The 26,379-nt window shown below is 43.6% G+C and overlaps 1 protein-coding gene across 1 annotated transcript; it reads left to right on the top strand.

Annotated features, from left to right (window-relative positions):
* The first annotated feature begins 24,502 nt into the window (after positions 1–24,502).
* On the top strand, positions 24,503–25,849 carry LOC119721786. The gene is made up of 3 exons (XM_038191745.1): positions 24,503–24,943; positions 24,986–25,192; positions 25,364–25,849. The coding sequence occupies exons 1-3, from the start codon at positions 24,503–24,505 to the stop codon at positions 25,847–25,849; spliced, it is 1,134 nt and encodes a 377-aa protein (XP_038047673.1).
* The last annotated feature ends 530 nt before the right edge of the window (positions 25,850–26,379 follow it).

Raw genomic sequence — 26,379 nt, 5'->3', positions numbered from 1 at the left:
TGATTTTGAAGAATTAATCCTTTCAAACACAACGTTTGGAAGTTGTGTTAATTAGCAAAGATTTGTATTAAATGTACGTATCCTTTCTGGCCTTTACAACCACAGATACAGGGGGTTTGACATAATCCATATCGTACAGGCATCGCGACTTTTAAATCATAATTATTTTTTTTGTACGTGACGTTACGTGCAAAGCTAAGCACGCGAGCGCGAGCGCATTATGGGCGCGCCCGGCGTGCAATCTTCGAAATACCCGCGCAGTACGCTGTGAATAGCCATTCCGCGTCATTTACCTCATCATCACAGCCAGGGGTTAGTGTAAGGAACGAGCACGCGCCCCTGGAGCCGAGGATGTCTATGCGCTCCAATTATCATACTCACGCATGCGCAATACTACTGATGAATGCGTATTCCAGAGAGACATAAATTTACGCTACACCTGTCGCAATTTGGAGGACGCTAGCGCTGTCGCCAAGGAACAACTGGTCTTGATTCAAGACGTCACCACGTTATAACCCGTAGAGTTAAACCATAGAGCTGTAAATACTATATTATATTTTGTTGATGTGCCCTTTTATTTCTAACGTGGCGCACTTGGATTTTTCACCTGTAGCGCCTAGATAACTGAAATTTCACAGAACATGAAATTTCATCACGTTCTAAAAACACTCTTGTTCATAAACGCGAGATTATACAAAGAAATGTATTTCCGCGTGATTTTCCGATTTTTATTCAAAGTCTACAGTGAACCCTCAGTGAAATTGCCCCCAAAATAAGCAGTGTTGTAGTACTCGTACTCGAATACTACTTGCGTACTTTTTTGGAGTATCGTATACTCGCACTCGAATGTCAAAGTACTCGTACTCGATAGCTCGTACTCGGACGTTCAAGTACTCGTACTCGGAGACCTGTTCTTGTATGTACTCGGAAGCACAAGTACTAGTAGGTACTAGGTGCTCGGCAGTACTCGGTACTCGGCAAAAAGTACTCGACTACAACACTGCTGTGCACCTACATGTCTTCGAGAAAAGTCATGGGCAGATTTTTATTTTATTGTTTTTAAGGTATAAAGTCATCATACCACTAAATTGCATAATAAATTTGTAACTGATGCTTTTTCCAAGAAAAATATGCAAACAAATCAAATGCACATAAAGAAGTACCTTTTATAAGCCAAACATCACCAGGAAGAAACGTGACATTCATAGAAAACGATGAAGATTTGACTAAAAAGGCTGATATCCTGGTCCTTACATCTATTAGCAACAACTTCAAAATGAAACGGAAGTTCAGGAATGAATTTGATTTTTTGGGCCATGTCCCTGTTTGCTTGGAATTGCCCATATGTACGGACGAATAATCGAACGCCTTGACCAAGGCTAGAATGACATAAAAGCCGTACTTCTATTTTAGAAGCCGATGCTAAGGGCGGATCCAGAACACAACTTTTTTTTTGTGGTCCCCCAAAAAGTGAGTCCCTGGCGTGGGGTTCGGTGCCCGTTTAACGGCCCCAAATTATTTTGGATTTTATATGCTCTGTGGTGCGATCTGACCACTTTGAGTAAAGGATTGTAGTGTATGCAGTGACTGCGGCCTTTATTGCCACGTCACTTTGGGTTCTTTTTTTGGGGGGGGGGGGGCATGGTCCCCGTTGGCCCCTTCCCAGATCCGCCCTTGGCTGACGCCGACTTGTTATTTTATTGGAATTGTATATTTGGCGACTAACCAAAGTCAAGCCGCGTTCGCACTGGACTTTTTAGGGGGAATAAAAACGGGGTCTACCCGATGTTCCCCAATACCTATGTTCCCCAAAACCGATGTTCCCCGAAATCCTTAGGATTAGGGTTAGGGTTAAGGTTAGGGTTAGGGTAAGGATTTCGGGGAACATCGGTATTGGGGAACATAGGTATTGAGGAACATAGGTATGCACCCATAACAAAAAATCTAGTTTGCTCAAGGTTTAACAAATCATTAGTCAAGTGCCTCTCCTATCGTTCTTAAATATTATTTTTCTTTAAGGCCTATAGATTAAAAAAGAAGGGTGGGCATTTCTCACTGATAAAAACACCAACATTCTGCTGGTGAGGGTTTCTTATACCCAAACAACTTGGAGAAGCCCAAACAATCTAACCTCATTTCCCGCTTAAACAAATTCCGCCTTGATTTTTTACTAGTAAACAAAAATTAAATTTGGTTCATGGTATCAAACGTTCATTTTTCTGCTAGTGGAAATTCTGAAATTTGGTTTGGTCATAAACGCAATTTCCGATTTTCTGCTATTATTAGGCCTATAGTGGGAATTTGGAAATTTGCTTTGGTCGTAAACACAATTTCTGATTTTCTGCTAGACAGTAAATTCGGAAATTTTGTTTGGTCGTAGACGCTTTTTCCAATTTTCTGCTCGTAGAAATCGGAATTGTTGATAATAGAAAACTAACAATTCAGAAAGAGGACTCCGTTTCAACCATAATTCTGTTTCTGTTCTAGCAGAATGTTGAGAAAATGGGTTTACGGTCTTCCACTTCGAAATAACTTCGCGAAATCACGCCAAAATAAATTTCTCTGCTTAATTTGTTACCGGTAGATAAACACGCAATTAATGAACAAGATGTAATGTTAAGAACTTAATACAATTTCAATTTCTTTAAAATTTCAAGTAAATTAGTTTGCTCTAGCAATAGGCTACAGGCGAAAGATCAAAGTGTATGAGGCGCCCTTTATGACTTTATTACGAAACAAAGATATATATAGAACGACACAAATATTTATAGAACGAAACAAATATATATAGAACGAAACAAATATATATAGAACGAAACCAATATATAGAGAACGAAACCAATATATATAGAACGAAACCAATATATGTAGAACGAGAAAAATATATCGAGCGAGAATTAAAATAATTATATAAAACGAAGCAAGTTGCAAATGGACTCAATTTAGGGTGACTGTAAGGTCAATGCCAAATTCTGCTAGATGTACTTCCAAAATCTGATTGATTAAACAAAAATCTGCCAAATCACTTATGATTTACACGAAATACATTATAAACACCTATACTCATATGCAGATGTTATAAAATGTCCTTAACCCCCCCCCCCAACAACAACAAAATTATGAAATTTCCTTTACAAAAAAGTTATTATTCTTTTTTTAAATGGCTCTTGTCTAGCCTGGTTTCCAATGTCTACAGTACTTTACTGTGTTCTCGTACCTCAACGCTTAGACTGGCCAAAAAAGCTCCTTTTTTTGAGGAAATCAGCTCTGCTATATTTTGCCGTCCAAATCACCAATTTTGCAGAATTCTGCTAGATATCTGCTTAAAAAAAATCATTTGCTAGATTTTCTGTGAAACTTTTTTTCTTCAAAAACTGCTATATTTTCCCGTCAAAATCACCAGTTTTGCAGAATTCTGCTAGAAATCTACTAGAATCAATTCAATCTTCTAGATTTTTTGTCAAACTTATTTCCCCCCCCCAAAAAATGTCAAATTTAGCCGAAATTCGGCTAAAACGGTCAACCCTATTGAAACGTTAAATATATAACACGAAGCGCCCGCTAAATACATAGAATCAAACTTTAAAATACATAGATCGAAAAAGTAAAATAATTATGGGTGCAGACCAGTAAATCGGCCCGAAATTGCCTGCGCCGGCCAAATCGCGATTTGCATGCCCTCAAAATCTTCGGTATTTGAGCATGCTGTGGGCCATGAACTTGAAGGTTTGTAAAAAATATGGGTGGAAGCCGTGCACAGGACTGGGAGCTTGCAGTTCTGTGTAAATTGGATGTAATTTGGACCCTAAAAGCGCTCTATTTTGCAATGGAGTGTAGGCATCGTTTTTCAAAATGGCGATGGGCTTCAGGACTATTTTCAGGGGTGATCGTCTTCAGATTGAAGTTTCTCCTAAAAGTTATCAGTTGACCCCCCGTAAATTGAACAGAAAATGAAAGATGATGAAATAAGCTTTAATTTGATGTGTGTCTCGAACACCTTGGAGAGTTGTGAGTATTTTTCCCGAATTTTTGAAGTGGGAGCATTTACCATTGGGGTCTATGGAAGTTTATTTACTGGTCTGCTACCTTATATAGATCGAAGCGCCCTCTACCGTCTACCTACGGAGAGTGAACATCTGTGGTCTACATGTGTTGATACCACTGATCTCTATATAAAGACTGGATAGCGGATAAGCATACAACATTCACACAGTAGACTTCGCATATATATATAGTTCGTCCTTCGAAATTCGAAGATGACAGCCAACATCTCCATACTAGTTGGTGTTGTGTGTTCGCAGATGGCTAATAAGTCCAATTCTAGCCAGGAAGCTACGGTCCTACACTGGACACACTAGGTTGGGGGTGGGGGTGGACACGTAGGGAAGCATCTAGCTGACGAGATTTTCGTTGCTGTCGTTTCAGCTCAGCCTCCCTGATGCGACGGGCTTCGAAGCTTGATGCACCTTCGTGTGATAATCTTCTCCATGCCGTTCGATCATGGGCATGTTCTTCCCAGCTACTCACATTGAAGTTGCATTGCTTCATGGTTGCTTTAAGGCAATCCTTGTATCTCTTGAATTGACCACCAGCCGATCTTTTGCCTGTTGTTAGTTCACCGTAGAAGATCTTTTTGGGGAGTCGATCATCAGGCATCCGTACTACATGACCTGACCAGCGAAGTTGAGCTCTCATGATCAAAGCACCTACACTGGGCAATTCCGCTCGCTTGAGGACTTCAGTGTCTGGGACCTTGTCTTGCCATCTGATGCGCAAGATCTTTTATAGATCTCTATATAAAGACTGGATAGCGGATATGCATACAACATTCACACAGTAGACTTCGCATATTGACCAATTCGCCCCCGGTCTCACGAAGATGGCCGCGCATAATACGAACGTTCTACGCGTAAATACGCGCGCGTTGTATCAACAGTTGACGCTCGTTTTGGTCACGTACACATATTATGATGTTCTAAAAGGGACACATTTCCGTAGTGATTATTATTTCAAAACGCCGAAAAAGTTATATTTGCGGCATTTTAGTAACCACGACGTTAGAAAAATTGTAGTTAACCTTGGTCAGTGATGGTGGTCAAAATATAAGTCAAGTGAACCGCGAAGTTACAAAAGAAATCATGCTATAAAAACGGCAACTTGTCCTTTGTAGATCACCAGCCGGTCTCACCAATATGGCGTCAAATTCGTACATTGTGCGGCTCTGTATTAGCTACCAGTCTTTATATAGAGATCAGTGGTTGATACCCATAGAAGTCCAAAAGCCCGACTACGCTCACGCACAAACCGCCCTGTAAGGTATGGAGTCTGGGAACAGTCGTTTTTCTAGTTCCGGATAGCAAACATCATTCAGGCTGCTTAGTGCTTTCGTCTAAACTACTCCACGTGACAAATTCAAGTGACATTGATTAAAAACTTTACCTTGAGTGATGGAGATACTACACAATAATTTTCCAAATTTAAGTTCCTTTTAATTTGACTTTACGGCGTCAAAAGTACCGATGCCCTTTTTCCTAGTTCCGGATGGGTTCAATCAGTTCCGAGTCGATCAAACACCAACCTCGTCCCCATTGCTTACTTTTCAACCACGCTTCCCTGGATAGGAAACTTTATTATCCTGTATCCTGATTCGATACCGCTATAGTAATGGATTTTTAATTTTGTATCGCCCTTGAGTGTCAGGTGTTGTTACTCACAACGCGCAGTACATGTTTTCGCGATCATGATCGTCCACGCCTTCTCGAAAATACTTATTTCCTTTCCAATTTGTTTATATGAAATGTTGTCTCGTTAAGATCGTAACAGTTTAATTAGATAAATCGTGTTTTCGTATGGCACGCCATGCTCGCGCTGCGACGAATTGACTATGTTTTTACCCCAGACCCCGCATACAAAAACAAACGATAACTTAACGCACATGCAGGCACCATTCTTTTCCTCATTTGCATAAGTTTTCAAAAATCGTGCACATGCAAATTATCCAATACCAGGGTGAGAGAGCAGGTAGTGATGGGCGCGCACCGCTCGACACCCTGCTCAAACACTGCTTCGCGCGAAAAAAAAAAAATCCGCACACGAGAAAATCAATTTTCAGCCAGAAAAAAAACCGAGTCAAGCACATTTCTGATAAGGTATAGTATTTAATTTTCCAAAAATAGTTAATTCAAGAGAATTCCAGCAAATTTTAAAAAGAGAAAAACGTAAATGCTTTTGAAACTTTTGTCTGCGGCACAACGGCACGAACTCACACACGGACCGAAATCACTTTGACCATATAGAGGAAGAAAATAGATCTATTTTCTTCCTCCATGATTTAGCACACGAAAACGTCACAACATAATCGACTATTAACGCGCGTGTAGTTGGGTCTTAAGTGCACACGCGATCCGGAACTAGGCAAAAACATACGGTCATTCATTGGCAGATTTTCAAAACTTAATTATAGAGACTCTAAAACTTATTTTGATTCAGTCAACAAACATTCGATGAAAGAGTATATACGACTGTAATGTTTGAATAAAATATTCGAAATCACCGGTATGAGTGATGAACCGAGGAGAAAATTTATCGTCGATTCGCAGCTTCTGTAATTTGCTACAAACCGTCCAAACATGTCAATAAAGTGCGAGTCGGAAATCTGGCCAAAATTTCTCTTCTGAAGATTTTATCAAAAAGCTCTTTGTGTATGAAGAAACTTACATTTTCCTTTCCAAAATGCACTGCGTCCGAAGAAATAATTATCGGAGACTATATCAAAAATAACAATAAATAAAAAGGTACATTGAAGCGATCCGGAACTAGGAAAAAATCCGGAACTAGGCGGAAAACGACTGAACTACTATAATTCCCAGATTCCATACCTTACAGGGCGGTTTGTGCGTGAGCGTAGTCGTTTTTTTGGGTTACCATGGATTACTATGGGTACAACACATGTAGACCACAGGAATCCAGATGTTCACTCTCCGTAAGTAGACGGTAGAGGGCGCTTCGATCTATATATTTTACTTTTTCGATCTATATATTTTAACGTTTGATTCTATATATTTAGCGGGCGCTTCGTCTTATATATTTAACGTTTCAATAGGGTGACCGTTTTAGCCGAATTTCGGCTAAATTTGACAGATTTTTTGGGGGGAAAAGTTTGAAAAAAATCTAGCAGATTGAATTGATTCTTGTGGATTTCTAGCAGAATTCTGCAAAATTGGTGATTTGGACGGAAAAATATAGCAGAGCTGATTTCCTAAAAAAAAAAAAGCTTTATTTTTTTGGCCAGTCTAAGCGTTGAGGTACGAGAACACAGTAAAGTACTGTAGACATTGGAAACCAGGCTAGACACGAGCCATTTAAAAAAGAAGAATATTTTTTTTTGTAAAGGAAATTTTATAATTTGTAATTTTTTTTGGGGGGGGGGGTTAAGGACATTTTATAACATCTGCATATGAGTATAGGTGTTTATAATGTATTTCGTGTAAATCATAGGCGATTTGGCAGATTTTTGTTTAATCAATGAGATTTTGGAAGTACATCTAGCAGAATTTGGCATTGACCTTACAGTCACCTTGAATTGAGTTCATTTGCATTTTGCTTCGTTTTATATAATTATTACAATTCTCGTTTGATATATATTTCTCGTTCTATATTTATTTGAGTTTCGTTCTATATATATTTGATTTTCGTTCTATATACATTGGAGTTACGTTCTATATATATTTGATTTTCGTTCTATATATATTGGTTTCGTTCTATATATATTGGTTTCGTTCTATATATATTGGTTTCGTAATAAAGTCATAAAGGGCGCCTCATAGATTCTTCCGTCTGTTAGGCCAAAAAAAAAAATAAGTCGGTCTCTGGTCAGCGCGCGCGTCGATTTTAACCATGCGCGTCGATCTTTTTTTTTCCAAAATGTTCCGCGGTAGCTCCAACAGCGCCCTCTATTTCCGCACCTCCTCAATTTTTTTTCCACAGAGCACCAAGGAATGGGAAATTGCACCAAGGCAAATGATCGAAAGCACCAAGGCAAATTATGGAGGACACCAATGTACACGAGGACACCAAAAAAGCAAAATAGTACCCACCTTGTATGTACAATTCAAGCTTGAAGGAAAAAAAAAAAAGCCAAAAAAAAAAAAAAAAAAGCCGCGTGGCCGCGTCAATTCCGGAACTTTGGTCTGACAAGAGACCGAATATTTTTTTTTTTGGCCTTACGGCTATTGTGCCGACTGAGCTGTCCCAGACCATTCCTAACCATTCAAAGTTTTGTGTTGGGGTCCAATGTGATTTATCTTTGTTCGGAACAAATCAAGCATTTATCAGACTAGACTTTACAATCTTAGCAGTGTTGTAGTCGAGTCACCAACGTCAAGTCCGAGTCCTTGTCACAAGCCTCGAGTCTGAGTCCGAGTCTTGAGTCACAAGCCTCGAGTCCAAGTCCGAGTGAGGAGTCACTTGTTAGTTGTTCACCAAACTAATCATTTTGTTTTTCAATTATGTTTCCCTCATCCATTCTGTCTTTTAGGTAAATCCCAGTGTATGGTTTACCATACATGCTGTTTTGACCTAAAATGTGTTTTCCTTTCGATAATCCGAAGGTTCGAAAGTCCGAAGGGCCCATTAGCCCGAAACTAGAATAAGGTTAATTAATCCGAAGGTTCGGTAGTCCGAATCGACAATAAGGTTCGATAGTCCGAATAGATGATAAGGTTCGATAGTCCGAATGGGCAATACGGTTCGTCAGTATGACACTTCGGACTATCGGACCTTACTGTTGATCATGTTGATTCGGACTATCGGACCTTATAGTCTTTTCGGACTGGAACCTTATTGTCAATTCGGAATAATGAACCTTCGGACTGTTGAACCTTATTTTCGTTTCGGACTATTGAACCTTCGGACTGATTAACCTTATTCTACATTCGGACTATCGAGCCTTCGGATAAATGAACCTTCGGACTAATGAACCTTCGGACCATTGCATCAAATGTTCAGATTAACGAACCTTATTTCATTTTCGGACTAACGAACCCCCTCTTATGGAAATGTTGTGCATTCGGACTACCGAACCTTCGGACTACCGAACCTTCGGACTATCGGACCTTCGGACTATCGGGCAGCCCCCGTTTTGTCAATGAAGTAAAAAAGAATGCTACGTTCGTCGCAAAAATACGTAACGTTGGTTTTTGTTTCTTTTGATGAAAATACGTGCCTCGAGTCACGAGTCACCAAGCTCGAGTCCAAGTCTTCATGGTCGAGTCCGAGTCCGAGTCATTTTCTCATGTGACTCGAGTCCGAGTCCTGGACTCGAATCCTACAACACAGAATCTTAGTGATATTCAAGGTCGAAATCTCATCTGGGGACCTCCACCATCCGTCATCTGTAGCCTATACAGAACAAAGAAAATACCTTGGGATCTCCAATGTTTGACTAATGGTCGGAGACACTTCGTGAAAACATAAGGTGCTGATGATAACCCAAAGGGAAGAACTTTGAATACGTAAAATTCAGTGGCGGTTCAATGGGTGGGGGGGGGGGGGAAGCCCCCCCCCCCATTTTTGTTGGTCTAGCCCCCCCCCAACAATTCCATAAAAAAATTGCGCTAGAAAAATGTAGGAATGTGACGTACATGCGAACGGTCTCCCCCTATAAAATAAATAGTCGTGAGAAGGGTGCATTTTTACAATTTTAGTTTAGTGTGCCTGATGTAGGATGTTATCAGCGCTCCCCTTTGAAAATATGGCACGAGCCGCCCCCCCCCCCCTATTGATTTTCGGAGGCCTAAGTGTCCAGAGAAAATAACCGGTTTACATTTCAGCACGCCTACTTGAAAAAACTTCTGGATCCACCCTGCTAGCCAGCCCCCCCCCAAAAAAAAAATATAGGCTCTAGAACCGCACCTAGTAAAATTGCATGATGTTCTTGTCTGTCCATGAAAACCTAAGAAAGGTTTGACGAGGTTCAAAAATATCTATGATGATACCCTGACTTGAGGTCGAAAGAAAACAAAATCGTCTTTGAGGAAATAAGAAAATGCAACTTTCCAGTCAGTTTCAAATCCAGAATTAACCTAAGTTTACCGGAACTTTGTGTGGAAACTGAAAGGGGATTTAGGACTGTGGGTTTCTGTGATACCTAGGCAACTAAACTCTTTGCTAACTAATCTTGTATGGCATGCTGCACAAATTCTGATTAGTCAAGTGCGGATCTGTTAAATTTTCAGAAAAGTTGGAGGTAGCGTATAATTTAAGTCTTTCTTTGACAAAGGGTTCAAATAGTCCTTGTTCACAGTCATAGAAATTCTTCTTCTGGCCTTCGAAGTTGACAATTTGGAGAGAATCGGGGCCGTAGAGCAAGTCACAGGTATTGAACTATTCGTAGATCACGAACTATGAAAGATAATTTGGTTTGTTTTATTATAATTTTACTTTGCCGTCTTTCCCGTTCAAGTTATCATTCTTGTTCCTCTGCAGGAATGTTAATATCAATGTGCAATTAAGAACTCTGTATACCACACACAATTGTGAATGAAATTACTCAGAATGTCGTTAGAATACTCTGAAAGAACCAATCCAGTGATAAATTCAGTGATTCTGATATTGTATGGCCTGACTGTGCAGTGTCGTGCGAAAAGCGTGAGTGACACGAACGCATTCAAGCTACTACCTATAGGCTTCCAATTCTAAGACCTATTGTTATTTTAATAACTCTCTACACCTGTCAAGCGTGCTTCTTCTTCTTAAGAAAATTGCACCTCTGTTCGAAGAACTGACATTTCGGACTATCGGACCTTCGGACTATCGGGCAGCCCCCGTTTTGTCAATGAAGTAAAAAAGAATGCTACGTTCGTCGCAAAAATACGTAACGTTGGTTTTTGTTTCTTTTGATGAAAATACGTGCCTCGAGTCACGAGTCACCAAGCTCGAGTCCAAGTCTTCATGGTCGAGTCCGAGTCCGAGTCATTTTCTCATGTGACTCGAGTCCGAGTCCTGGACTCGAATCCTACAACACAGAATCTTAGTGATATTCAAGGTCGAAATCTCATCTGGGGACCTCCACCATCCGTCATCTGTAGCCTATACAGAACAAAGAAAATACCTTGGGATCTCCAATGTTTGACTAATGGTCGGAGACACTTCGTGAAAACATAAGGTGCTGATGATAACCCAAAGGGAAGAACTTTGAATACGTAAAATTCAGTGGCGGTTCAATGGGTGGGGGGGGGGGGGGAAGCCCCCCCCCCCATTTTTGTTGGTCTAGCCCCCCCCCCCCCAACAATTCCATAAAAAAAATTGCGCTAGAAAAATGTAGGAATGTGACGTACATGCGAACGGTCTCCCCCTATAAAATAAATAGTCGTGAGAAGGGTGCATTTTTACAATTTTAGTTTAGTGTGCCTGATGTAGGATGTTATCAGCGCTCCCCTTTGAAAATATGGCACGAGCCGCCCCCCCCCCCCTATTGATTTTCGGAGGCCTAAGTGTCCAGAGAAAATAACCGGTTTACATTTCAGCACGCCTACTTGAAAAAAATTCTGGATCCACCCTGCTAGCCAGCCCCCCCCCCCCCCAAAAAAATATAGGCTCTAGAACCGCACCTAGTAAAATTGCATGATGTTCTTGTCTGTCCATGAAAACCTAAGAAAGGTTTGACGAGGTTCAAAAATATCTATGATGATACCCTGACTTGAGGTCGAAAGAAAACAAAATCGTCTTTGAGGAAATAAGAAAATGCAACTTTCCAGTCAGTTTCAAATCCAGAATTAACCTAAGTTTACCGGAACTTTGTGTGGAAACTGAAAGGGGATTTAGGACTGTGGGTTTCTGTGATACCTAGGCAACTAAACTCTTTGCTAACTAATCTTGTATGGCATGCTGCACAAATTCTGATTAGTCAAGTGCGGATCTGTTAAATTTTCAGAAAAGTTGGAGGTAGCGTATAATTTAAGTCTTTCTTTGACAAAGGGTTCAAATAGTCCTTGTTCACAGTCATAGAAATTCTTCTTCTGGCCTTCGAAGTTGACAATTTGGAGAGAATCGGGGCCGTAGAGCAAGTCACAGGTATTGAACTATTCGTAGATCACGAACTATGAAAGATAATTTGGTTTGTTTTATTATAATTTTACTTTGCCGTCTTTCCCGTTCAAGTTATCATTCTTGTTCCTCTGCAGGAATGTTAATATCAATGTGCAATTAAGAACTCTGTATACCACACACAATTGTGAATGAAATTACTCAGAATGTCGTTAGAATACTCTGAAAGAACCAATCCAGTGATAAATTCAGTGATTCTGATATTGTATGGCCTGACTGTGCAGTGTCGTGCGAAAAGCGTGAGTGACACGAACGCATTCAAGCTACTACCTATAGGCTTCCAATTCTAAGACCTATTGTTATTTTAATAACTCTCTACACCTGTCAAGCGTGCTTCTTCTTCTTAAGAAAATTGCACCTCTGTTCGAAGAACTGACATTTCGCGTGAACGGTATCAGCCGTGTAGTTGCGAAGGCGAAAGCGTGTCAGTTGTCAAGCAAAGCTAATCCGATTACGTACTTAGACGCTGTAACAGTGCAGTGGAACTCGTGAACCCCCCCAAAAAACATGGCAAAAACCAAATTCTAAACTTCATGTCAGTAAAAAAATCGCCGTCATCGATGCCGAAACGTCAATACCGGTTACCTTCAAGTCTGGAAGAAATCGCTCGAAAACTTCCCCAAATCTATGTATTTACATCAATTTCTAGGAATGTCTTCAAATTGTTATTTCACGAGTAGTTGAACAAATATAGCATCGAAGTACGTGTACATTCCGAATTTCAGTTTAATCTGTTGTTGCAAACTCTAGTGTTACACTCTTGAACTACTTCCAAGGAAAATTTCGACAAAGGATTTTTTTGGCCGGTCCAACCAACGTTCATTGTTCAGCAAAGCGCCGTAGGCGCTACGGCCCGGTTGACCGATTGCGGCCCGGCAACACAATGACGACGGGCATATTAGCATATTCATTAGCGTCACTCGGCGTGACTTGGCATGGATTTCGGTATCGACCAATGACCGCCGGCAAAAAGGGTGATATTTATCGATGTAGGTGACCTCGTCGATCTTCGTGAGAATCACGAAGGGCCTGTCCCACCAGCATTGCAGCTCAGGTGTGCCACCAATTCTCTTTCGAGGGGTGTAGAGCCACACCGCATGTCCTGGCTCATAACCAGCACCGCTTGCATGGCGATCGTACTGCCGCTTCTAATACACCTGGCTTCTTCGCAAGTGGAGATGGGCAAACTCATGGGCACGCTGCATCCCGTCCCTTAGTCGTCCACATACTGATGTACTTCCACAGTTGCATCTTGTCCCCGGGAGACGAGGTGTTCATACGGGAGGTGTTCATCCCAGTCATCCTGCTGCTCCCTGACAAACTCAGCATCGTCTTGACCGTGCGGTTGAACCGCTCCACCATTCCATCTGACTGTGGGTGGAACGGTGTGGTGCGGGTCTTGTGGATCCCCAGCAACTTGCAGACTTCCTGGAATAACCCTGCCTCGAACTCCTTTCCTTGACCCGTATAAATCTCTTGAGGGGTGACGAACCGTGTGATGACCTGCCAATTAGGTCGATCGCTTTGCACTCCATCGGTGAGCCGACCACATATTGTTGAAGGGGGCCTTTAGGGGCCGCGCAGGCGGCTTCTTTGATCCACAGGCGTGGCACTTCTGGCACCATTCTTCTGCTTGTTGTCGCATTCCTCTGCAGTAAACCGGAGCCTGTCTCAGTCAAGCAATTGTCCGGTTAATCCCCAAGTGCACTGGCGTCCTGCTGTCATGCGCCAATCTCAAAACGTCTTTCACCTTCGCCCTCGGAACCACCACCTTCCACTCTGGTGCTTAACCAGCCGGTTGGTCCCACCCAATCTGTAGGACGCCTTCCACCAAACGGAGTGTCTCTAACCTTGTCCACCAGAACTTGGTGCCCTCGTCAAGCGCGGCGACGTCACGCCAACCGGGTCTGGGATTCTCTTCTCGCAACCACTGCATGACCCTCCGGAGCTCGGGGTTGTTTTTCTGTTACCTTCCCAGTTCTTCACTGTCCCAGATTTTGATGAGCCCGTCCCGCGTAACAGGATCATTCTCTTACTTTTCATCGTCTGGTTCCTCCCGCCCTGTCACGGCTCCCACCAGTGACGTCTCCCATTGTGCTCCTCCAGCGATAGGTGATTCTTGTCCCTGCGAGTTAGATTCTTGGTGGGCAGAAGGAACATCACCCGTGTAGCACTCTTGGCTCCCATTTGGAGACAATAATTATTAATAATAATAATAATAATAATAGTAATAAAACTTACTCTTATCGCCCCAATAGGGTGACTTTCCCATAGACTTGTGCACAAACCTAAACTGTCACCTAACCCAAGTTTACCTTATGTTTTTTTTCCACGAAAATTAGTATTTATACTAATTGGACCATGAGGAATCGATCTAGATGGTTTTCGACAGCAAAATTCCTTGTCCTAAGGGTCGTTTTCATAAAAGGGCGACAGTTATTTTGTCGCCTCAATAAGGTGTATCGCCCTATTGTGGACAGAGTTCGCAAAACCTGTCGCCCTATAATAATAATAATTATAAGTAACTACTACTACTACTACGACAACGACAACGTAGACGACGACTACTACGACTTCTACGACTACTACTGTGGTGCACTGACGGGAGTAATCGAGACTTGACTCGTTATTCTTTGATGCTCTGGAACCAACATGTTTTATTACAACAACAGAGGGCGCTATAACAGTTCACAGTGATAATACACTACACTCCTCCCCTACTAAAAAATGTGTTTGTTTGAAATCCCATACAACCGGGTTATAAATACATTTAATTTCAGTCTGGGTAGATTTTTACACAATGTCAATTTTTGCCAATTTGTTAACATGGGTGATTTTCCTTTTGTTCAATTACACACTCTTAATACAATGTAGTCTGGTTTACAATTTAACTAACTGAATTAGTTGCATTTTTCTAAATTTGTCACATTGAACTTAAAAAAAGAAAAATGTACATGTACTTGCATGTTGCTTTTACAGAACAAAACCTAATTAGTCAGCACAACTCCACTTGAATTGTATAGTAAAATTGTTGATTTGACTTGCTTAGTTGCTTTACCTATGGTTCGAATGTTCACCCATGGAGTTTAATACAAAAAGTTAAAGTCAATAAAATATGTTTCTTAAATGTAAAGCATTTACATGGACTCAATCAGTCTATCAGGTTTCTTTATCACTCTTTTGGGGTATCTACCTCCTGGAGTCTGTGTAGTCTGGAGCTTTGGAGATGACTGAACTGGAGGTGATTCTGGAATGCCCTGCACATTTGACTGATTTTTCTCTGACCCCTCTGAAACCCCTGAATCACTCTGAACCATCTCAGACGGTGAACTCGGTTTATGAGTACCTGTCTCATGATCAACTCTTTTGGGAACAAGTTGCACTGGCTCAGGTGCTGTTTCCTTTTTGCAACAACTCCCACTACATATTTCTCCTTTCCACCTCGGAAGTTTTTTTACCATGACTCTTTCCGACTTCCCAAATTCTCGAAAATCCACTTTAGTAGTGTCGCTCTTAGATTTCGGTTTTTCTCGTTCCCGAATGCTAGTGTTTACATATCTGGCTTAAGCAAAACTAAACCTAGTCCTTGGTGCATGTTTGAACAATAATTCGTAGGGAGAGTAGCCTGTCGAAAACTGAGGGGTTACTCGATATGACAATAAAAAGTTGTCATTGATGTAATGACACTCCTTGATTTTTCCCAAGCTTGTCATCCATCAAATACTTCTTCAGACTTTGTTTCACAATTTGTACACTCCTCTCCGCAGCACCATTTGAAGCTGGGTGATACGGGGGTACTAGTGTATGTTTGATTCCATTTTTGCTCAGGAATACCTAAAATTCTTCTGACCTAAATTGCGGTTCACTGTCGGACACCAATTCTTCAGGTAATCCAAAAGTTGTAAACCAACCCCTCAATACTTCCACAGTCTTGGCACTGGTAGTGGTCTTCATGACCTCTACATTTATCCACTTAGTATAACTATCAATCATCACAAAGTAATTTGTACCCTCAAGTTCACAGAAATCAACATGCACTCTCTCCCAGGGTTTTCTTGCGTGTGACCATGGTACAAAGGAGATCTTACTGGGGTTATTTCTCATTCCACCCAGGATCTAGCTGATCCATAGCACATTGGAATATCGCTGGAGCAAGTTGACACTCCAAACGGTAATCTCTGTTACTGATACAATCCCCTGTGTGTATTAATGGTTAACAACTCTCTGCTGCTTTCAGCGAGTTCTAGTTGCAGGTATGCATTCGATAGGTCGATTTTGCTAAACACCTTCCCACCTGCAAGAGTTGCAAACAGATCTTCTGCAGTGGGTAGCGGATATGTGTTTTTCTCTACTACTTTGTTTACTGTTTGTTTATAGTCACCACACATTCTGATACTCCCATCGGCCTTGGGTACAACAACTATGGGGGCTGCCCATTTACTATGTGTCACTTTCTTGATCACTCCACTAGACTCCAGCCTATCCAACTCATTTTCCACATCTTCTAACTGTGCATAGGGAAGTGGCCTTGCTTTGCAAAATATTGCTTGGCTACCTTCGTGGATTGCTATTTCCCTTACAGAAATCTCCCATGTAATTCCCAAGGGAAATTTTTCCATGGGACACCATGGGAATTGCATGGTGAATTGGACACCATGTAGCATGGGAGTTTTCCCATTGGCTTTTTCCCATGGGAAATTTCGTATGGGTTTTTTCCCATGTATGGTTGCCTTTCATTTCTCGAAAGATTTATTGCTTCATGGTATTTTTTAATAATAGGAGTGGCCAATATTCACATTATTGCTCCCATATCAGTTGTCAAGTTGTACCATATTATCACAGTGTTCGCAATTTATTTTCTCATAAATGTTTTCAACCATAATAACATGTGAATCAATATTATCCAAAGTTTGAATGCCACATTTTCCACATAAAAAAAATACTGTATGCATCATTTAACTTCACTTATCAACAGAAAAATTCAAAAATGTGCAATTACAACACTCGTTATTGTGAGCAATTCTCACAAAAATGTCCCATGGTGGTCCCATGGTGTTTATCCCATTGTGTTCAATTGGTGAACATCCACAGGAGTTCCCCATGGTCAGCTTAACAAATAGAATTCTTGATAACCTCTATGACCACAAGGGAAATATTTTCAATTGAATTCAAATTTACAGCTAGGCGAATAAGTAATTAAATCAAAGAAAGGTTTGCCTATAACTTCTATGATGGTTTTCCATGGCACATGCATGTTCTCCAGTATAACCCGGCAGTGTCCCCGAGCTGCCTTTTAAATCTCCATGGTGTTCCCATTGTGTCCATAATTTATATCACCCACATTATGGTGTTCCCATGGCGTCCGAATCCTCATGGTGTACCCATGTGTCTAAAATCCCCATGATGTTCCCATGGTGTCCAGTAAATCCCCATGGTGTTCCCATGGTGACATACAATCTCAATGGTGTTCCCATGGTGTCCATAAAATCCCCAAGGTGTTCCCATGGTGTCCATAAAATCGCCATGGGGTTCCCATGGTGTTCCCATGGTGTTCCCATGGTGTCCATAAATTCCCATGGTGTTCCCATTGTGTTCATTAATTCCACATGGTGTTCCCATGATGTCCATAAAACCCCCATGGTGTTCCCATGGTGTCTGTAAAATCCCCATGGTGTTCCCATGGAGCTCGTAAAATCCCCATGGTGTTCCCATGTTGTCCATGCAATCTCCATGGTGTTCCCATGGGTTTCCCATGATGAGCATAAAATCTCCCATGGTGATCATTTTAACTTACATGGTGTTCTTGATGACCCCATGAGTTTCTCCCATGGGAATCCCATGGGATGCTCATGGGACATTTCTGTAAGGGTTGTTCCTCATGATGTTTGATTTGATCCCTTGAACTTGCTGGTCTAAATACATGGTCATACTGTTTAAGAATTTGGTTGACCTCGGGCTTAGTGCTACTAACACTGAACATTTCTTGCCAGTTGAGTTGAATATCTTTCAACCAATCTCGACCTAGAAGTGCCACCTTATTTCCTGACACTACCACCAGAGGTAAGTTCCATGACTTTCCCTCATACTCTACATTAACCTTAATCTGTCCCAGCACAGGAATGGAGTTTTCAGAGTAACTTTTCAGTTTTACTGGTGTACTCTCCAGTGGTACTTGAGCCAAATATTTCTTATATTCTGTTTCGGAAATAACTGTCACTGAGGCTGCTGTGTCCACAGTGAAAGTTATGGGTGCTCTACACACCTTTAACTCAACTTCCAGTGCTGGAACAGGAACATCACTACTTTTACTGGTACTCTTACATGTAGCATCTAAGCCATTTGTAGCGAACAATGTTCCTTGCTCCATATAGTCCAAGTAGTCACTGTTGCCTTGACTGCCTGTGTTTGTCCCAGCTGCTTGGTCTTGATTCACCATGTGAGCCTGTCCCCCTGTCTCCATCCTTGAGCTCGTCCGCGTCCTCGTCCACGTCCTCGTACGGGATTCTAAGCACGGCCTTGTGCATTCCCTGGGGCTTTCCTCTTGCTACGGTTTGGGTCACATGCTCTCCCAATGTGCCCAATTTTGGAGCAATTGAAGCATTTTGACTTTAGGAGCGGACACTTTGTTGGAAAGTGATCACCGAGGCAGCGATAGCACTTCATTCGGCTATTCGGCTGGCTTCTGTTCACATTCTGCTTGTACACTGACACTTTGTGCACTTCACCACTGGCACTAGCACTTGGATGTGTGGATGTATAGCTTTTCCTTGCAGATTGTTACATTCCTTCTCTGCCATTTCCATGGATAGGGCATCCTCGCATGCATTCTTCCATGTTAAGTTGTTTCCTTTACTGAGCAACTTGGCCTGTATTCTGGGGTGACGCAGCCCACCCACAAAGGTGTCTCTTAAGTTGGTGTCCAGATCTGATCCATATCCACAATGCCGGGAGAGTTTTTTTCAACTCGTAACTGGCCACCGACTCTTGGGGCTCTTGTTGCCTTTTTCTAAAGGTCATCCTCAAGGCAATCTGGTTTCTCGACGATGTGAAATAGTTAAACAAGATGGTTGTCAGTTCCTCATACGATTTAGTTGAGGGATCCTCCGGGCAGACATAGTTTGACACCACCTAAAATGCTTCCGGCCCAATAACTGCCAGAAAAATGTCCACCTTATCTGCAGTAGGAAACTTATTTGCTTTTAGCCAGACCTCTAGCCGTCGCTGATAATTATGCCATTCCTCCTTCCCGGAGTCAAAATGACCTATCGTGCCGATGAAACCTCGTGGTTCCGCCATGTTGGATTTTCACGCCGCTGACACGGAGCAAACTTTTACTATTTTGCTCAACAAATCGATCTCTCCTGGTCGAAATGCAAATATGCCAGTTACGTTAAGCTTACCAGCTTCCAGATAGCTTTGGTTTTACACGAAAAATCCCATTTTCGTCGCCATTTTGTGGTGTACTGACGGGAGTAATCGAGACTTGACTTGTTATTCTTTGATGCTCTGGAACCAACATGTTTTATTACAACAACAGAGGACGCTATAACAGTTCACAGTGATAATACACTACAACTACGACTACGAGGACTATGACTACTACTACAACTACTACGACTACTACGACTACTATGACTACTACGACTACTACGACTACAACGACGACGACGACGAGGAGGACGACGATGACGATGACGACGACGATGGCGACGACGACGACGATGGCGACGACGACGACGACGACGACGACTACTGTATATAGAGGAGCTACTTCGACTCCTACAACTGCTATGACCACTACGACGACTACGACTACTACTACGACGACTACGACTACTACGACTACTACGACTGTAGGGACCCGATCTGCTCCTCCCCACACAAAACTGTTGCACCCCTATTTTTATTTTTGGAATAGTCCTACTAGCTAGTACCTATGTACCAGCATAACATGTGGCCCATGTGTGGTCATTCTTGAATAAGACCACACTGAGAGAACATCATATTCATCTCTCCCTGTCGCAGGTATGTTGGAGATTATTCTTTTAATTTTGATGCATTTTGGTTGTCAATACTTTGCACTTGTATATATTTTCTCTCTGTTTAATGCACTTTAGTTGAACTAGATAACAGAATTAGCCATTGGATAAAGTTTTGATCTAGGAAGATTCTGTTGAGCATAGGCCAGGTAGAAAGTTTTGGTGCATAAATAATTAGTTGGCCAGAAACCCCTGCTGGGGTGGGACCACTACTGTATAAAGAGGATTGCGGTCTAGCACCAGATGTTAAATCCATTAGACCAGAGCTCAGTGCTCCTAAGGCTCTAGGCAATGTATCCATGGTAACAAGACTTTTGGCCAGAAGAATTCTGCACGTTGTTACTCAATTGCTAAATAGGCTAGTCTTGTTGTTTATACTATGGCCACACCAGTTATTTTAGTTGTTTCCATTAGCTATGTACATCTGTTATATGTTAAACTATTATTGAATAATGTTATTTATATTGTGTATCATTGTAAAATGGTTGATTCTTGAATAAGACCACACTGAGAGAACATCATATTCATCTCTCCCTGTTGCAGGTGTAACATTTGGCGACCTTGCCAGGACGGGTTGTAATTGGTAAGTCTCTTTTGAGAGAAGCCAGTTACACACCCATGCCTGCCCGAACATAGACGTACATGTAACCATGGCGACGGAGCTGGAAGCAGTCCATAAGGAAGTTAACAGTGCCCTCTACCTTTTGACAACAGCACAACTCGAGGAGGTTGCAGGTAGCCTTGACGTGATTGGCTTTCAGCCTGACCTGTCTCACCTAAGGCTGGTGAAGCTCATCACGCGCCATCTAAACCGTGATGAGGTGGACGAGCAGCCGAATGGGGGACTGTCAATGCTCCAAGCCTTGAAGGAGACGCTTGGGAAGATGGAAGTTTCCAGCCCCGCCCAAAGTTCCCAGACGGGAACTGATGAGGCATCAACCGCTGAGGCCTCAGCACCCTCCCCATCGCCCGGTCCAGTTCCAGCTGCCATGACGCTACGCCGGGAGTTCAAGATTGCCGGTCAGATCGGGGAACCTGGCCAAAAGGATAAGCTGTCCTTCCCCAGTTTGATTCACCAGATTCAAGTCGGTGTTGAAAAGAAATACCCGCAGAAAGAAATCATCGCAGCAGTTATCAGAAGTATTGTGCCAGGAGCAAAGCTTCGGAGCTACCTGGAAGGAAAGTCAGATCTGACCCTCCCCACTCTCCGTCGACTGCTGAGGGCCCACTTCAAGGAGAAGGATGCCACGGAGCTCTTCAATCAGCTGTCCCGCCTTGCACAGGAGCAAAAGGAGTCTGCCCATACCTTTCTGATTCGCGCTCTGGAGCTGCGCCAAAGAGTGCTCTTTGCCTCTCAAGAAGCGGGTTCAACCTTTCTCTTACGAGCCAGCACTGGTTCAGGGTGTCTTTCTCCACTCGATGCTGACGGGCCTGCGGGATAGTAGTGTCAAGGCAGAGATGCGTCCTCATCTTGCAGACAAGAGTATCTCTGATGAGGACCTGTTCGAGCATCTGAACGTCGCGGCTACCAACGAAGAAGAAAGTCGGTCGAAACTCTGCAAAGGTAGTTCTTCTCAGGATGCCCGTGTTGATGCGGTTGAAGTGCAGAGTGAGCAGAAGAGTCCCCCACAGAAGTCCAATCCCCTCGTCCTGGAGGTCCGTGAAAGCGCAGCTGATATAAATCTGCTAAAGGCCCAAATTGCAGAGATCCGGGAGGCTGTGATGAGTCTGAGACCTGGTCAAGCCCCAAGCCGCCCCAGTCCTCCGCCCCGACCTTACGGATGCCGGTCCTGAAGGCAGACTAGTAATGGGCCATCCTGCTCACTCACACTGTTTTAAGTGTGGCTCATCGGAGCACTTTGCAAGGGGGTGTCATCAAAGGAGAGGACCTTCGGGAAACGCCAGTGGACTACCGCCGAGGGACAAGCAGTAGTCGGAGAAGTTCAGGAGTCCCAGGGTACAGGAAAACCAAAGTCAACCCCTTGTCCAGAAAACCAGGTGCTAGTCTGTCATCTTACACCGAAGCAACATCACAAAGTCGTTAGACTTGTTGGTAGAAGATGCACAGTAAGTTGCTCCCTCCAAGGAGTTCGCACTGATGCGTTATTGGACACTGGGGCCCAAGTTTCGATTGTACCCCTTGGTTGGATGGAGCGGAATCTTCCAGACCTTCAGTTATGAGCCATTGAGGAGCTGATGGAAACGGGTGAGCAGTTCAATCTTGCAGCAGCAAATGGAACTCCTATCCCATTCAAAGGATGGGTGGAGTTAGAGTTTAGGTTGACTGGGGAGACGGTGTTGCACAAGGAATGACAGTTCCTGTCCTCGTCAGCACAGATGAGATTGAACGACCCATCATCGTATACAACGTAATTGAGATGTTAGTAAAGACAGAAGATTCCTCTTCATCCATCAAGTCAGCATTTCCTGGACTTCGACCCGCTCAGATTGCTGCTTTAGTGGGTTTCATCAATGGCAACGACCCAGATGATTTCTGTGAGGTGAAGCTGGTAAAAAGGATGTGGTGATTCCAGCTGGAGAGAACATGGTACTCACTGGGAGTGCACATCCAGGACCAGTAACTGAAGACATGACGGTTCTTTTTGAGCCTGATGTCCAACGCTGCTGGCCGGATGGTCTGCAGATGTATGAATCAGTTGTACGTGTTCCAAAGGGTTCCTTCTGCAAGGTGTGCATCCTAGTCTGCAACCATAGCAAGAGTCCTGTCACGCTCAAACAGAAAACTGTACTCGGCAGACTACAACTAATCCATTCCATCATCCCCGGTGAGATACAGCCTGATGTTCCAGCCACGACTGACCAAACAAAAGTAGAAGTGTCCTCTGTCCAAACCAGTGGGGATAAGTGGAATCCAGAAGTAGATCTCCTTCATCTCCCTGAGAAGCAGCGGAAAGCTGCAGAAAAGATGTTGGAAGATGAGTTTCAAGCCTTTGGAAGAGATAAGAGCGACACTGGATGTGCGCCCGACTTAAAGATGCAGATCCGCGTACATGATGAACAGCCAGTGTGGCGCAATTACTCCTCCATACCACGTCCCTTGTACAGCGAGGTTAAAAATCACATTCTTGACCTCCTCAGTAAAGGCTGGATCACCAAATCTCAAATGGAAAATCTGTCTACCTTGATGATGTCCTGGTCTATGGTCGGACTTTCGAAGTACACCTGGAGAATGTCCGGAAAGTACTGCAACGCCTACAGCAGCATGGTATCAAACTGAAGTCAGCCAAGTGTCACCTGTTCCTGAAGGAAGTCTGTTATCTCGGGAGACTGGTCTCAGCTGCAGGACACAGAGCGGACCCTGCAGACACTGCAGCTTTGCAGGCAATCAAGATGAAAACACCTGCAAATGTCGGTGATATGAGAAAGGTGCTTGGACTTTTGGGATACTACCAGCAGTACTTGGAAAACTTCTCCTCCAGGGCAAAGCCACTGTATGATCTGCTGTCTGTATCAAGAAGTTCAAAAGCCGAGCCAGATCCAGTACCGACCAAGAAACGGACGAAAAAAGGACATCCACTTTCGCTAAGAAGTCAGGACCGCTCCCTTCGCACCAGCCAGTGACATGGACTCCACAACATCAGGAAATTCTCAACTCCCTAATAGACCGTCTCATGCAACCACCGGTGATGGCTTTCCCGGACTTCACCCAGCCTTTCTTCTTGACCACAGATGCATTTCAGGAGGGCCTGGGTGCTGTACTGTACCAGAAACAAGAAGGGAAAACCAGAGTGATTGGTTTCGGGTCCAGAACACTTAGCCCAGCAGAGAAAAACTACCATCTGCACTCGGGGAAGTTGGAATTCCTGGCCTTGAAATGGGCGATAACAGATAAGTTTCAAGACTATCTGTTCTACGCACCATCATTTGTAGTCTACACGGACAACAACCCTTTGACATATCCTTTCCACCGCCAGACTAAATGCAACAGGTCATTGCTGGGTTGCTGAACTTGCCGATTTCTGGTTCTCTATCAAATACAGACCGGGGAAAAGCAACAGAGATGCGGTGCCCTGTCCCGCATTCCCATGGACTTTGATGCATATGCAGCCTTGTGTACACAAGAAATTACACCCAATGCACTCACAGCAACAGTTCAAGGCATTAATGCCTTCAGCAAGCATCAAGTTTTCTGGGCTGCAGCTATTAGTGTGGATGATGAGTCTCTGCACCCAGAGGAGAAAACCCCAGTCCCAATACAACCAGTCCTCAATAGAGCCTCACTTGCACAGTCTCAGCAGGAAGATGGTGAAATCAGTCGTGTCATCCATTACCAGACTTTGAAGAAACGACCATCCAGACAACAGTGACAAGAGGACCTACCAGAGACACAAGCACTGATGAGGGAGTGGGACCAGCTTCAGCTGGATACAGATGGCATCCTCATCAGGAAGACTCAGTCACGTAAGCAGGTAGTCCTCCCACAGAAGTACAGGGCCAGGGTTCTCAAGGAACTACACGATGAGATGGGACACCTTGGCGCAGAATGGGTCGTTAACCTAGCAAGGGATTGCTTCTTTTGGCCGCACATGGCTCGAGACATCGAGACATATGTGACCAAAGAATGCAGATGTCTTAAAAACAAACGTCCCAACATTCCAACCAGAGCCCCACTGTCTAGCATCACCACCACCGAACCCTTCGAGCTAATTTCTATCGATTTTCTGCATCTGGAGAAGTGCAAGGGAGGATACCAATACATTCTAGTGATCATGGACCACTTCACCCGATTTGCACAATGCTACCCGACGACAAACAAATCTGGCAAGACAGTGGCCCAGGTGATATTCAACGACTTCGTTCTCTGATTTGGGTTCCCAAAGAAGATACACCACGATCAGGGTGGGGAATTTGAGAATCACCTGTTTCGTGAGCTAGAACAGTGCAGCGGCGTTGGCCACTCCAGAACAACGCCCTATCACCTACAGGGGAACGGCCAGGTGGAGAGATTCAACCGGACTCTACTTCAGATGCTGATGAGAACCTTAACAGATGAAGAAAAGGCTCGTTGGAAGGACTCCCTGAACAAGGTAGTGTTCGCCTATAATAGCACAAAACAGGAGACAACAGGGTATTCGCCATTTTATCTTCTGTTTGGCCGTGCCCCTCATCTTCCGGTTGACTTGTTGTTCGGCCTGACGCCAGGTTCCGGGACCCACTGATCAAATCCTAATCCGAAGAAGTATGTGGACCAATGGCAGAAAAAGCTTCAGGAGGCCAATGCAATCGTGAGAGGGAGAGCAGAGAAAGCCGGAACACGGGCCAGAGGTTATTACGACAGGAAGGCAAACTCCAGTTGTCTTAAGGCAGGTGACCGTGTTCTCGTTCGACGTTTGGCGCTCCCTGGAGGTCCCGGTAAGCTGGAATCTTATTGGGAAAAGCAGATCCATGTGGTCATCCAGAAGAAAGGTGACATGCCGGTGTACGATGTACAACCAGAAGACAACTCTGGTAGAGTTCGTACTCTTCATCGGAACCATCTCCTTCCATGCGAGTGTCTAGCTCCAGACAAACCGGAACCACAGATAGAACGCAAAAAACCACGCAAGGTGACTCGCTCCCATCCCAAGCCTCAGTATCTAGCCCAATCCAGTGACGACATTTCAGCAGAAGAGAACGTCACGTGGATGGGTTCCAAGGGAACAGATGAACTGACGTCAGATCGACCCACTCACCTTCCAACCTAATGCCCAAGCGCCTGTGGAGGATGACACAATCGATCTTGACCCTAGTGATGCATTGGCCCCAGATAAGCCCATCCCTACTCATGTACCTGCAGAAGCAGAGATCAAGGATGAGCCAGAAGTGAGTCAAGATCCAGTCTCAAACCCAGGTGAGGATGATCCAATCGAACGTCCAGCGCGAAATAGACAAGCCCCAGCCAGATTTACCTTTGATGTCCCGGGTGAGCCAAGAGTGAGTCATGTTCAGCATTCAGCCACTCCAACTGTTGTGCCTCAGCCACAGATGCCACACCAAGGACCATGGACAAATGCCCCAATGACCCGTGCAGGTGGCTGGACATGGTTACCGCAGATTCAAAACTTTGCATGGATACCACCTATGAATCAGTTCCCTTACGTGTATCCTCTTAATGGACCAGTCCCATTGATGTACCCTCAGAATGGGCCTGTCCCGGAGATGTTACCCCACGGATAGGAGTGGCATACATGTAAAGATGTTCCGAAGGCCAGATGGCAGAAATTCGGTTGTTTAC

This window comes from Patiria miniata, unplaced genomic scaffold (genome assembly GCF_015706575.1).
Source record: "Patiria miniata isolate m_02_andy unplaced genomic scaffold, ASM1570657v1 HiC_scaffold_14, whole genome shotgun sequence".
NCBI lineage: Eukaryota > Metazoa > Echinodermata > Asteroidea > Valvatida > Asterinidae > Patiria > Patiria miniata.
This window is presented reverse-complemented; position numbering and strand designations above follow the sequence as displayed.

Excerpts from the sequence above, each read along its gene's own strand:
- LOC119721786 (XM_038191745.1), top strand. The coding sequence starts at position 24,503 with ATGAGGGAGTGGGACCAGCTTCAGCTGGATACAGATGGCATCCTCATC. Across the intron at positions 24,944-24,985 it reads CTGGCAAGACAGTGGCCCAG|AAGATACACCACGATCAGGG; the intron begins GTGATATTCAAC and ends GGGTTCCCAAAG. Across the intron at positions 25,193-25,363 it reads GGAAGGACTCCCTGAACAAG|AAAAAGCTTCAGGAGGCCAA; the intron begins GTAGTGTTCGCC and ends GACCAATGGCAG.